The sequence below is a fragment of the Cricetulus griseus genome, chromosome 7 (genome assembly GCF_003668045.3).
Source record: "Cricetulus griseus strain 17A/GY chromosome 7, alternate assembly CriGri-PICRH-1.0, whole genome shotgun sequence".
In the NCBI taxonomy this organism is placed as follows: domain Eukaryota; kingdom Metazoa; phylum Chordata; class Mammalia; order Rodentia; family Cricetidae; genus Cricetulus; species Cricetulus griseus.
The window spans coordinates 5,280,111-5,293,046 of NC_048600.1; the positions used below are offsets into that span (position 1 = coordinate 5,280,111).

At 41.4% G+C, this 12,936-nt stretch overlaps 1 protein-coding gene and 1 pseudogene across 3 annotated transcripts in view; both read left to right on the forward strand.

Moving 5' to 3' along the window:
- Heatr5b (HEAT repeat containing 5B) overlaps positions 1-1,783 on the forward strand; it is a 76,482-nt gene extending 74,699 nt beyond the window's left edge. For all 3 annotated transcript variants that reach the window (XM_027426054.2, XM_027426055.2, XM_035448262.1), the window contains exon 36: positions 772-1,783. In XM_027426054.2, coding sequence (XP_027281855.1) covers positions 772-1,076 — 305 coding nt within the window. In that variant the 3' untranslated portion in view covers positions 1,077-1,783. The remainder of the gene's footprint in view (positions 1-771) is intronic.
- A 2,566-nt stretch (positions 1,784-4,349) lies between these two features.
- LOC100766616 lies at positions 4,350-6,635 on the forward strand (annotated as a pseudogene).
- The last annotated feature ends 6,301 nt before the right edge of the window (positions 6,636-12,936 follow it).

The window sequence follows — 12,936 nt, forward strand, 5'->3', positions numbered from 1 at the left end:
TGAATGCTAAGCACATGGTCTGCCACTGAGTTATATCTCCTGTCACACAATAGCTTTTCAAAATTCTCTATCTTTACAATTTGCTGGGAAACCTTTTTGTTAAAAGAGAACACATTTGCAAAGAGGTGAGAAAAGTTAAATGATAATTCAAAGCCTAAAGGTTTACCTTCTTAGAATCATATGACTATATAAAATTTTTAAAAGAATCTAAAAGATGTTGCTATTAAATTAATATCACTCATTCATTAATTCATTGTTCATTTGTTAGTACCCCTCTAGTGTATGTAATCCAGTTTATTTACAATCGGTTTTTACCACTTTTACCCCTGTGAATGGAAATCAAAACTTCATGCTAGGCAAGCACCCTTACCACCGAGCCCCACCTCTATCCCCTTTCCTTTTGTATAACATTTAGTCTTAAATTTTAAGTTAAAAAAAATCTGATTGCTTATTCTATCTCTTAAAAGTCTTGCTGTGTTGTAAAACATTTATAATATAAATAGAAACATGTTTATTATTGGCACATCTTACTAATAGTACAAATTGGCCTGATTTGAGAATGGAAATTATAGCACTTTAGTAGTACCAACGTTTTATGCCTTTATTTGTTGAAAGAGAGTCATTCAGGGACATGGATGGGGCCTGACTGGCTATTAAACTGTAATTGCACAAGCAACATACATTATCTTTTATGTGATATATTGTTTCTATTAACAATGTCAAGCTGCATTCTCTCCAATCAGGCTGATCTTTGCTGTCTTCTTGTTACAGGAGTCCAGTTACTGGCTCTTTTAGTGCCCACTTTGATCTCCTACCTGCTGGATGAAAATTCTTTTGCCTCAGCAAGTTCTGTCTCCAAAGATCTTCATGAGTTTGCACTCCAGAACTTAATGCACATTGGACCTCTGTACCCACACGCTTTCAAGACAGTAATGGGGGCTGCTCCCGAACTGAAAGTGCGCCTAGAAACGGCTGTGCGAGCAAGCCAAGCCAGCCAAGCCAAAGCGGCTGCCCGGCAGCCGGCCCCTGCCACACACTCTGCACCAACAATTAAGCTTAAGACAAGCTTCTTTTAGTGTGTTCTTCCATTCACCTTTTTGTATGTATATTTTGTGTAGTTAGTGACAAGCCCTGCATCATTTCAGACTATGGATTGTTTTATTTGTATATTGGGATTATAATGCTTTGAAATTGATTAAATGAAATAGTGTTCACACCTCTTACTGATTGATGATCATGTGGTAAATATATTTCCATTTTTGTCCTGATGGTATCTTTCTTTGGTTGGCTTTTTTGTTGTTACTGTTTGGGGGTTTTGGTTTTTGGTTTTGTTACTGGTGATTGGACCCAGAGCCTTGCCCTTTCTAAGCATGCACTGTGCTGTGACATATACCCATAGACCCTAATTAACTTATTTTTGTAAACACCAAGCCATGGTCTTTTAAATGTAAATGCTAAAAACATAATTATATCATGTAGTTGGGCAGCCTTTGGCTCTTATCAGGAAAATAAAGTAAGTCAGACTTTTGTCATGAAAAGTTAATTGAGAAGCAAACAGGTTGTAAAATTTCATTTAACTCAAAAAAAGAGAAAAGAAATCTTTGTTTTACAGCAGATATAGTATGAATAAAATCACATTTTCTAACCGTTTCATCAAATAATCCTTATCTTTCTGATGGGCCGTTGCTTTCACATTAAACGTCTAAACTATGCTTTTTGTATCTCTGTTGTTAACTGAATTGAAATTCTCATCTGAAGATTGACTAAAGTGTTTTGAATACGCCATGCTATTCTACTTATTTGTTTATTTTTTGGTATTCTTCTTATTTTTAAATGGCTAAAATTTGTCCTGCTTTATGCTTTGCAATTACAGAGCCTCAAGTTCTGACTGTGGTAGTTAGTTTCATTCATCAAATATTTATTGGGGCCTGCTGTGGATAAGGCATCAAGCTAAGTGCCTGAGGGCACATGGAGAGAATTACAGGTTAGGTGTGCCTCTCGTGCAATGGGAATTTACCATGCAAAACAGGTAACTGGTTCCGTGAATGCTTGTCACACCAGTCAGAAAATTTTAATCACCAGTTTTAGCAGACAATGTAGTTTAGATTCTTTATCAACAAAGGAGTGACTTTTCTGAACATTTGAAACACGTGATGCAATTTGAAATATGCTCCCTGCTGTTTAGTCTCTCATACCCGTACTAATTGGCCCATCTTGGTCTCTTAGACACCTCAAAAAGGTACTAGTCTCATTGGTTTTCTGACTGACTTTTCTTTCTGCAGGGTTAATTTTTTGTTTGTTTGTTTTTGGGGTTTTTTTTGTTTTGTTTTGTTTTTGTTTTTTTTGGTTTTTTGAGACAGGGTTTCTCTGTGGCTTTGGAGGCTGTCCTGGAACTAGCTCTTGTAGACCAGGCTGGTCTCAAACTCACAGAGATCCACCTGCCTCTGCCTCCCGAGTGCTGGGATTAAAGGTGTGCGCCACCAACGCCTGGCCCTCTACAGGGTTGATTTTAATTTCAGACTTGAGCTTCCAATGTTTTTCTCCTTCCTTTTTGTTTGTTTTTATTTTTAGTAAAATTCTATTAAAATTATTCCTTGTGTCATGCAGTTTCAGTGATTGAAAGTATCCAGTTCAGTCTAGGGATGTATTCAGTGGTGGATAACTTCCCTAGCCTGAGCAAAGCCCTGGACTCAGCCCCCACTACCTGGAAAACAAAGTACAATTTGGTGGCATTGGGTATATTAACAGCAATCCAGAGGGAGAAGCCTGTGCCCTTTTAGCTGCTATCTCAGAGTCTCCTCCTTCCCCTCAAGTCTTAGGTTTTCACCTCCAATCTGCTTTCTGTCTACATTTTCACTCTGTGGGCATTTATTATATGGAGTCTTATGTGCTCTGTCATGACTGGTGTCTTGACTCTTATGTTTCAAGGTTCATCCATACTGTAGTGTGAATCATTCTGTCATTCTTTCTAATGGTGGAATATTACACTGTTGTGTGTACACCTTTTTCTTTCTCCACCCACACCTGAAAGATACTCAGGTTTTTCCCACCTCATTCTTCCTTTTTTGTTTGTTTGTTTTTCAAGACAGGGTTTCTCTGTGTAATGCCTGGCTGTCCTGGAACTCACTCTGTAGACCAGGCTGGCCTCCAACTCACAGTGATCCTCCTGCCTCTCCTTCCCAAGTGCTGGGATTAAAGCCACGCACCACCAGCCAGCCCCACCTCCTTCCTCTATGAATATCTTGTAAGTAGTGATGCTCTGAACAGACATGTACAGAATTTTCCATGAACATACTGTTTTGAAACAGTTTCTCATTCTCTGCCCAAGGCTGGCCCCTAACTCAAGAATCCTTCTGCCTTATCTTTCTTACTTCTAGGATTATAGGCATGCATCAAAAAACATGTATTTTAATATCTCATCAGTATCTAGCCAGTAGTGGAATATTGGCTTAAATAATAACTCTATCTTTAACTTTTTAAAGACCTGCCAAACTCTTCTAATATTATTTTTGTACACATGCATGTTTGCACGTAACCCCTTCAGCTCATCTATTTATGTAGACCCTTGTTTTTACCCTGGCTATGTTCTGCTGTTCTTGGTGCCTCCCTGGCTTTTCCTGGTATTTCCCTCTGCAGAGTAGATCACGTCACGACACGTGTTCTTCCCCATTTTCCCCCTCCTCTCCTTTCTCTGTTAATGCACTCTTACACTTGCCCTAACTTCTTCTTCCTTTTTTTTTTTTGGTTTTTCGAGACAGGGTTTCTTTGGAGCTTTGGAGCCTGTCCTGGCACTCGATCTGTAGATCAGGCTGGCCTTGAACTCACAGAGATCCGCCTGCCTCTGCCTCCCAAGTGCTGGGATTAAAGGCATGCACCACCAACACCTGGCTTCCCTAAATTCTTCTAATCTACTGTCAACTCTTATTCTGTCGTTGTAGCTATGAAATATGAAGGCCGGCCTGGTCTACAGAGTGAGTTCCAGGAGGGCCATGGCTACACAGAGAAACCCTGTCTCTGGTTGAGGTGGGGATTAGGGATGAAAGCCAGGTAGTGGTGGTACATGTGTTTAATCCCAACAATTGTGAGTCAGAACCAAGCACCTCTCTGAGTTCAAGGCCAGACTGTTGTGCAGAGTGAGTTCCAGGACAGCCAAGTTTCATACACACACAAAACGGGGGGTGGGAGTAGGGGGAAGGTCTGGGGTGCGCTCAGTCAGTAAAGGGCTTGCCACACAAGTGTGAAAGCAAGCATAGCATAGCATGTAGTGTTTAGTTTGATAAGCAGTTTTTACATGTATATAAATGATAGTATACATATATTAAACACAGCGTAGCACGTCAAGTTTAAATATGGCAGATCACCACTGTCAAGAGCTGCTGGACTCCAGAGATGGCTTGGTTGGTAAAGTGCTTATCTACAATATTGAGGACCTGAATTCAAATCCCACTTAAAAAGTCAGGCATGGCAACCTGCACCTGGAACCCCAGTCTGGGAGCTGGGAGGTGAAGCAGGAGGACACACGCATGTGCACGTGTCCACACTCATGTACATGTATTAGCATTTACACCACGTGCACAGTTTAAGTTTAAAGAGCTGACATCTCTGTTGTGTGATGAGCACTGTACTAACCTTTCTAGGTCCATTCAAATAATGGCAAACGATGGGCATAATTAACCCAAATTTCAAAACATAATTCTAACATTCTATTCTTCACATTTTCTTCATTCTTGATTAAAGTTTTAGGTTGGTGTCAGAAATGGCTAGAAAGGAGTTATAAATAAGTTTCTTGCTTAATACTTTCCACCAAATGAATTATTTTTAAAACCTGACTTAATCATCACATACCATCATACCATTTCTAGTTCCCTCATACCTAGCATCTTATGAGATTATTATTTATGGACTTCATGGTTTAAAAAGGATGTCATGGCTCAGCCATAACTTCGGGAAATTATCCCAGCTGGTGAAGAAGAGTGCAATGGTTATGCATGCACATGTGACCGGTGCCTCCGGGCTGCCACAGCCTGAGTTCAGATCCTGACATAGGAAAGAGGCATTGGCACAAGTAAATGGATTGTCTGACCACCAGATGAGTTTCATACAAGTGGCCGGCCCAGATAGCTCCAGCCATCTATATTTATACATCAATAACCAGCATGTTTTTCTATATGAACAAACAAGTTTTTCCCATTCTCCAATGTTAACCTCCATCAAAAACAAATTTGTTAAATGTTTTTTCCTCAACTTTTACATCAAAATATCTTTAAATCAAAAACAACATTTACTATTTTGCTAGTTTGGCCAAATATCGGCCCAAGTACATCCTGTCTTTACAAAAGTAAAAGGTGATTGATATAGGCACACATTTTCAAGAACAGCAATCTTGTTTAAAACACATTAGAGAGCCAGGCAGTGGTGTCTCGAGCCTTTAATCTCAGCACTCAGGAGACAGAGACAGGCAGATCTCTGTGAGTTCGAGACCAGCCCGGACAGCCTCCAAAGCCACAGAGAAACCCTGTCTCGAAAAACAAAAAACAAAAAAAAAAAAAAAAAAAAAAAAAAAACAAAAAAAAAAAAAGAAAGAAAGAAAGAAAGAAAGGAAAGAAAGAAAAAGGTTCTCTGCTCCTCCCTGTTCTAGAGATAGTCGCATCTTTTCGTGCAGTGCCAGCCTCGTTCCTGAGACACAGTGGGGAAGGTCGGAGTGATCGGATTTGGCCGTATTGGACGCCTGGTTACAAGGGCTGCCGTCACTTCTGGCAAAATGGACGTTGTTGCCATCAATGACCCCTTCATTGACCTCAACTACATGGTTTACTTGTTCCAGTATGACTCTACCCATGGCAAGTTCAAAGGCACAGTTAAGGCTGACAATGGGAAGTTTGTCATCAAACGGGACGGCCGTCACTGTCTTCCAGGAGTCAGATCCCGCCCACATCAAACAGGGTGATGCAGGTGCTGAGTATGTTGTGGAGTCTACTGGCGTCTTCACCACCATAGAGAAGGCTGGGGCCCACTTGAAGGGCGGGGCCAAAAGGGTCATCATCTCCGCCCTTTCTGCTGATGCCCTCATCCATGCCATCACTGCCACCCAAAGACTGTGGATGGCCCCTCTGGGAAGCTGTGGCATGATGGCCCTGGGGATGCCCAGAACATCATCCCTGCATCTATTGGTGCTGCCAAGGCTGTGAGCAAGGCCATCTCAGAGCTGACCCGGAAACTTACGGACATGGCCTTCCATGTTCCTACCCCCATGGATCTGACATGTCACCTGGAGAAAGCTGCCAAGTATGCAGGCATCTGAAGGCCCACTGAAGGGCATCCTGGGCTACACTGAGGACCAGGTTATCTTCTGCAACTTCAACAGTGACTCCCACTCTTCCACCTTTGATGCTGGGGCTGGCATTGCTCTCAATGACAACTTTGTAAAGCTCATTTCCTGGTATGACAATGAATTCGGCTACAGCAGCAGGGTGGTGGACCTCGTGGCCTAAATGGCCTCCAAGGAGTACCCTGGACCACCCACCCCCAGCGAGGACTGGAGCAAGAGAGAGGCCCTGGCTGCTGAGCAGTACCTGTCCAACAACCCCCACACTCATCATCTCCCTCACAGTTTCCACTCCAGACCCCCAGAATAAGGAGGGGCTTAGGGAGCCCTACTCTCTTGAATACCATCAATAAAGTTCACTGCACCCCCTCAAAAAAAAAGAACTTATTAGAGAAATAGGAGTGATCTGCCTCTGAGCCTGTCAGCACTGAATCAGACAGCTCCCAGGGTCTGGAGTGACAGCTGGCATTCCCAGACAAGAACCTGAGAAGTATCAGCTCCCAAAGAATTTTAGGGGAAAATATTTGAGGAAAAATGGGTTCCCAGGAATGATCACATCTGTCCTATGCATGATTGACAAAATGACACAAAAACTGCCAAGAGAATCATCAGTATTATAAGAGAGAAGGGAGAGCATGCAGACCAAGCAGTCCCAGCAGTTTTCTGCACTGGTTCTTGCTGAGTGAGAATGTCCCCAGAGGCTTTTGCCTCATCTGGTGACCCACTGAACAAGCACTCATTTACTAGGCTGAAACTAGGCTGCATGGCTCCCAACAGACCATGTACTTGTCTTCACACTTTATTCTGTATATTTTATATATACATACACACACATATATCCATATATATAGTTATAATGGAGATTGAATCCATGACCTTACACATTTAAGCTGTCTACCTCTAAACTATATTCCTATCTTAACATCTATCATTTCATTCTTAATTTTTTCTTCTTTTTTTTTAACTAAACTTTTTTAGAGACAGATGTTCACTTTGTAGCCCAGGCTGGGCTCAAATTCACTGTGTAGCCCAAGCTGGCCTTAAAAGTTCAACCTTCCTCCTGCCTTAGCCCTTGTATGCTTAGATTATCGGCATACTCCACCCCAACTCCCTCTTCTCTTTATTCTCAGTCCTATTCAAGAAATTCATTGTTTTTTTATAACTTTGATTAATGATTTGGTTGTTAAATCTCTTCTTTCTTTTTAATTCATTTCTAATTACACAGAGAAATACCTCTGTGAGGTATTTTCTCATGTGAGAAACCAAAAAGGGGCTTTATTCTTGTCTAATGAGTGTAAAGTAATGTCAGAGGAAACAAGAAAGCTGAGTTTATGTCTTATTGTCAACTAATCAATTATAATGAAATTTGCATTAATTAACATTTTTGGAAAATTCTTCCAACCCACCACCCAGAAAAAAATCCATGTTGATACTTGTGTGTAATTTTCTCCATATGAGCTGTATGGCAGATGTTTTAGCTTGTTTCTTTCTATTTGTTTTGTAACCGTTCTCCTGTAATTTAATAATATGGGAAAGATTAAATGATTTTTTTTTAACCTTTGGGCCTTGCACATACATGTTAGGCGAGCGGTCTGCCACTGAGCTGTAACTCCTGCAGTTCTTGTTTGCATATGTATGTGTGTATAGTGTGCATAGGTACCTGTATGCTTGTTTATCTGTGTGTGCACATGTACATACATGCATGTGGAGACCTGAGGTTGATGTGAAGTGTCCTGGCTCACTCTTCACCTTATGCAGGGTCCCAGAAGCCGGAGATTGCTTTAAGGCCCAGTCTTGCTAGTCCAGCTAGTTCATCTGGTTAGTCTGGCTAGTTCCAGGAATTTTTTGAGTCTGTTCTGGTGCTGGTATTACAGACAGGCCACCAAGCCCACCTGGCTTTTTATGTAGCTTCTGGGAATTTGAGCTTCCTTCCCATGGCAAACACCTTACCTGCTGAGCCATTTCCTCAGCTCCCCAACAGGTTTTGGGTACCACTTTATACTCAGTATACCATCACTTACAGCAATTATCCTATAATGAGGCACTTTGTTTTCAGTTCTTACATCCTGAGGAATACTGTTACATTTGGCTTTACTCTTTCCTTGGGATAGTTTTGCTAGGACATTTTTTTTTAGCCAACTAAAATTTTGCTTCAGATTGCTGAATTTTATAGTAAGCAATCAGTTTTGTTTTGTTGTTGGTTTTTTCTGTTGTTTTATTATTTATTATTTATTTAGTTTTTCAAGACGCGGTTTCTCTGTATTTTTTTGGAGGCTGTCCTGGAACTCACTCTGTAGATCAGGCTGGTCCTGAGCTCACAGAGATCCACCTGCCTCTGCCTCCCAAGTGCTGGGATTAAAGGCATGTGCCACCAACGCCCAGCTGTTTATTTTTAAGCCTAAGGAGGATGTTATTAAAATTAAAAAGAAGAAGCTGGGTTGTGGTGCATGCCTTTAATCCCAGCACTTGGGAGACAGAGGCAGGAGGATCTCTGTCAGAGGGAATTTCAGGACAGCCAGATCTACATGGAGAAATCCTGTCTCAGGAAACCAAAGAAAGAGACAGGGAGAGGCATGGAGGAAGTTAACAAGAATGAGAGTGAAGGAGAGAAGACAGGAAAAAAAGAAGAAAGACATAAAGACATGTCTTAAACCAGTTAAGCCACATAGAGATCAGCCACATGCCAAAGGCAACCACAGGTTGAGGAAGGGGGCTTCGGTGAAAGAGTGAAGCTCACAGTGATAAGGAAAGCATACTTTGAAAAGAGATAAAAGGCCAGGCGTTGGTGGCTCACGCCTTTAATCCCAGCACTCGGGAGGCAGAGGCAGGCGGATCTCTGTGAGTTCCAGGCCAGTCTGGTCTCCAGAGCAAGTGCCAGGATAGGCTCCAAAGCTACACAGAGAAACCCTGTATCAAAAAATCAAAGGGGAGAGGGGAAGAAAAGAAGAAAAAAAAAGAAAAAGTTATGCTTTTCTGAGTAATTCATAAAACAGGCAGACTCACAAAGCTGCAAAGTTACTACACTCTTGAGAGTTTGGGTAGGGGTGGTATTCCAAGGGGGAACCTCAAAATAGGGCTTGGCCCTTTGCAAACCATTTAGAAATGCCTACAGATACTGAGATGAAGTGCCCTCTATGAATTCAGATCTGATATCCTCTTGAAATCTCTTCCCTTGGTGACCAGTTCCTTAATGTGATCTTCGAGGCTTCGTTTAACCTGACATGTGACTTGACATCTTTTTATTCTTGCTGGTGTCTGTGGCCACAGTATCCTCAGCTATCAGGTAAAAGTAACATTAATACTTTTTTCAGGAACACACTGAGACTGGAATCCATGCCTCTGAAATGTATTTTCAACTGGGTGGTGGTGGCACACACCTTCTATCCCAGCACTGGGGAGGCAGAGGCAGAGGCAGGCAGCTCCCTATGAGTTCAAGGCCAGCCTGGGCTACAGAGCTAGTTCCAGAACAACCAGGGCTGTTACACCAAGAAACCCTGTCTCAAAAAACAAACAAACAGGCCCAGGCGTTGGTGGCACACGCCTTTAATCACAGCACTTGGGAGGCAGAGGCAGGTGGATCTCTGTGAGTTCGAGGCCAATAAGCTCTCCAGAGCGAGTGCCAGGATAGGCTCCAAAGCTGCACAGAGAAACCCTGTCTTGAAAAACAAAAACAAAACAAAAAACAAACAAACAAACAAAACCTAAAAACAAAAAAGAAATGTATTGCTAGATAAATGCTCTGTAAATAATAACTATATAATTACTATCATCTCATGCTTTATGTGTTAGTCACATTGGGCTTCCTTAAAGTATGTCTTAAAGTATGTAAATGTTTATTTACTTTTTCATCCTCAAAGTGTCTAAACTTGGCTTAACAAAAACCAAAAAACCCTTCCCCCTCTTCTGGCTGATTTTTCTTTGTCTTTTATCCCTCTCTCCTTTGTACTGAGACTTTTTTCCTGTTCCATACTGGTTACGTCTTCTACAAACACGGCAGTGTTAATTTGCCTTATAGTTAGAGCTATATCTAACTGCCTCTTTCCTTTGAGGTGAATTTGTGTGTATTGAATACAAATGAAGTTTGGAAACAATCAGTAACTTGGTCATGTTTATTACAAGCTCACTTAGAAGTCTGTGTGAGCTGGTTTAGACTGCTACTACCCTCCTGCTGCTGAGGGGAAATCTGGGGAAGGAGATAGCTTAGATAGTGGTAGAACTTTCCATCACAGGGACCAACTGCAAGTTCTGCAACCAACACATGTTGAACAGTATCTGTATTGAGAATTACAGAGTACAGCGAGCAATGAGGCACATGCAAAGTAGGCCCAGTCCTGTTGTGAAAGCTCCAAGAAGAGCAAGAGATGTCAAAAATTAAAGCAACAATGTGAAGCTGGAGGCTCCAGCTTCATTCAGTTTTGCTTTTTGTTTTTGTTTTCTGGCATTAAGCCCTGTTTTTTCTCTCTTACATATTTATACAAAACGATGTAAAAAATAAATGTGCCACATTTGCATCCTTTTGAGGATTTGACTTACTGTGTGTCTGAGCAACACCAGGTTGGGACTGGAAAGGTGGTGTTCCAAGTAACTCGTGCCTAAGTGTTTTCTGCTGAGAGTGGCTGTACCTGGGAAGGGATGCATCTCAGTAGTACATTCAGCAGGAATAGCTAGCTTACAAAAATGTTCTTACTCATTGCCTACATGTGTTGAGAAGAGCCTCCACTCCCTACAAGTTTTCAATTAGTAGAGGTATCAAACAAAGTCTGGAGTTGAGAGGGGAAAAGAAAAATGTGATGAGGGGCTGGAGAGATGGTTCTGTTGGTTAGAGCACTTGTTCTTCTAGAAGGCCTGGTTTGGTTCCCAGCACCCACATGGTGAGTCATAACCCTCTGGCCTCGGTGAACAAGCATGTATTACATGCAGGCAAAACATTCATACCCAGATGATAAAAATAAATAAACGTGTGTGTGTGTGTGTGTGTGTGTGTGTGTGTGTGTGTGTGTGTGTGTGTGTGTGTGTGTAAAGAGTATAATCAAAACCTAACCTGTTTGCTGAGGTCAGTTCTGAGGTTGATCACCACTAATATCCTGAGAAGGCTTGTTACTGCGTCAGCACTGTGTAATCACTTCAGGCTGTTCTGTGTTCAATATTTATATTGATTGAGGTAATCTTGCTGTAGCCTTGAGGTATTTATTTAATCTATCAGCTACCACAAACTAAAATTAATTTAATTTAATAATAATTTTTAAAAATAGAGATGAAATATTTTATTCTAAAAAGAGATCTTTTACCATGAAGTATCAAAAACTGGACAGTAAACTGAATTTTAGGTGTTGGTGGTGCACGCCTTTAATCCCAGCACTTGGGAGGCAGAGGCAGGCAGATCTCTGTGAGTTTGAGGCCAGCCTGGTCTACAGAGTGAGTTACAAGACAGGCTCCAAAGCTACAGAGAAACCCTGTCTGTCTCGAAACCACCACTCCAAACCCCCCAAAAAGAGAAAGAAAACTGGCCAGTAAAATAAAATAATGAGTTTACTTTGTTTTCCAAGATTAACAATGATCACTACTATAATATACTGCTGATGCTCACTTGTCTATATTATAATTACTCCTTTTATAGATTATCTAAAAAATTTGAAATGAAATTTAAAGTTAAACTTATTAAGTAAAATGAATTTTAGGTTTAATTTTAAATTATTTTTAATTATGTGTGTGTGTGTGTGTGCCTCAGTGCAGGAGCCCACTGAGGCCAGAGGTGTGGCATCCCCCTGGACCTGTAGTTACAGGTGGTTGTGAGACTCCTAATGTGGGTGCTGGGAATCAAACTAGGGTCCTCTGGAAGAGTACTATGTGCTCTTCATTGCTGAACCAAATAAGTCAACTTTCTAACTTCAAATTTGCCCCCAAAGTAATAGTAACTGTAATAATAACCATTAAAGTCTATTTCACTATTCTGTTCCATCACAAATTTGTGATGTGGATTTAATTCTTGGACTCCAGGGAAACTTTCAGATGATGAATTCCTTCATTCTCAGGGAATACTCTGTGTTTCCACAACTCGGCCGTTACAAACTGCAGATCTGGGCAGCACGTTTGGGGAATGCCCAGGAAGCTCCATGTAGGAACCAGGTCCTTGAGGGAGGATAGGCAGGAAGGAGAGGGGACAGGGATGGACAGGACAGAGACGAATAACAATTACTTATTGCAAAGTGCCTGTCCCCCAAAGTGCTTTTTGTCCTTTTGGAGGCTTCTTTCCACCCAAGCAATTTCCTTTTTCTGTCCAGAACTCTGAAAGAGCCATCAAGTTCAATTTGAAGCCTTCCTGTGAAACCCAAATAACAGGTCATTTTGCACAGCTTGGGAAAAATAGCCACTCATTCTTAACAAAAAACAGAAAAAAAAAATCAGGTGAATTGTCATTTTACAGAAATGTAATACCGATCCTACAAAGCATGCATGGATAACCCAGGCGTAGCGAATACATCTACCATCAAAGTACCCTGTTAGCCATTCATATTCTCGCCTTAAGCTGCTTATAGCAATACTCGAGTCAGCATCGCCACAGTTGCTGTGTGTGTGCTCAGAAAATAAACTATTTTTCATGTGGCTTAGGC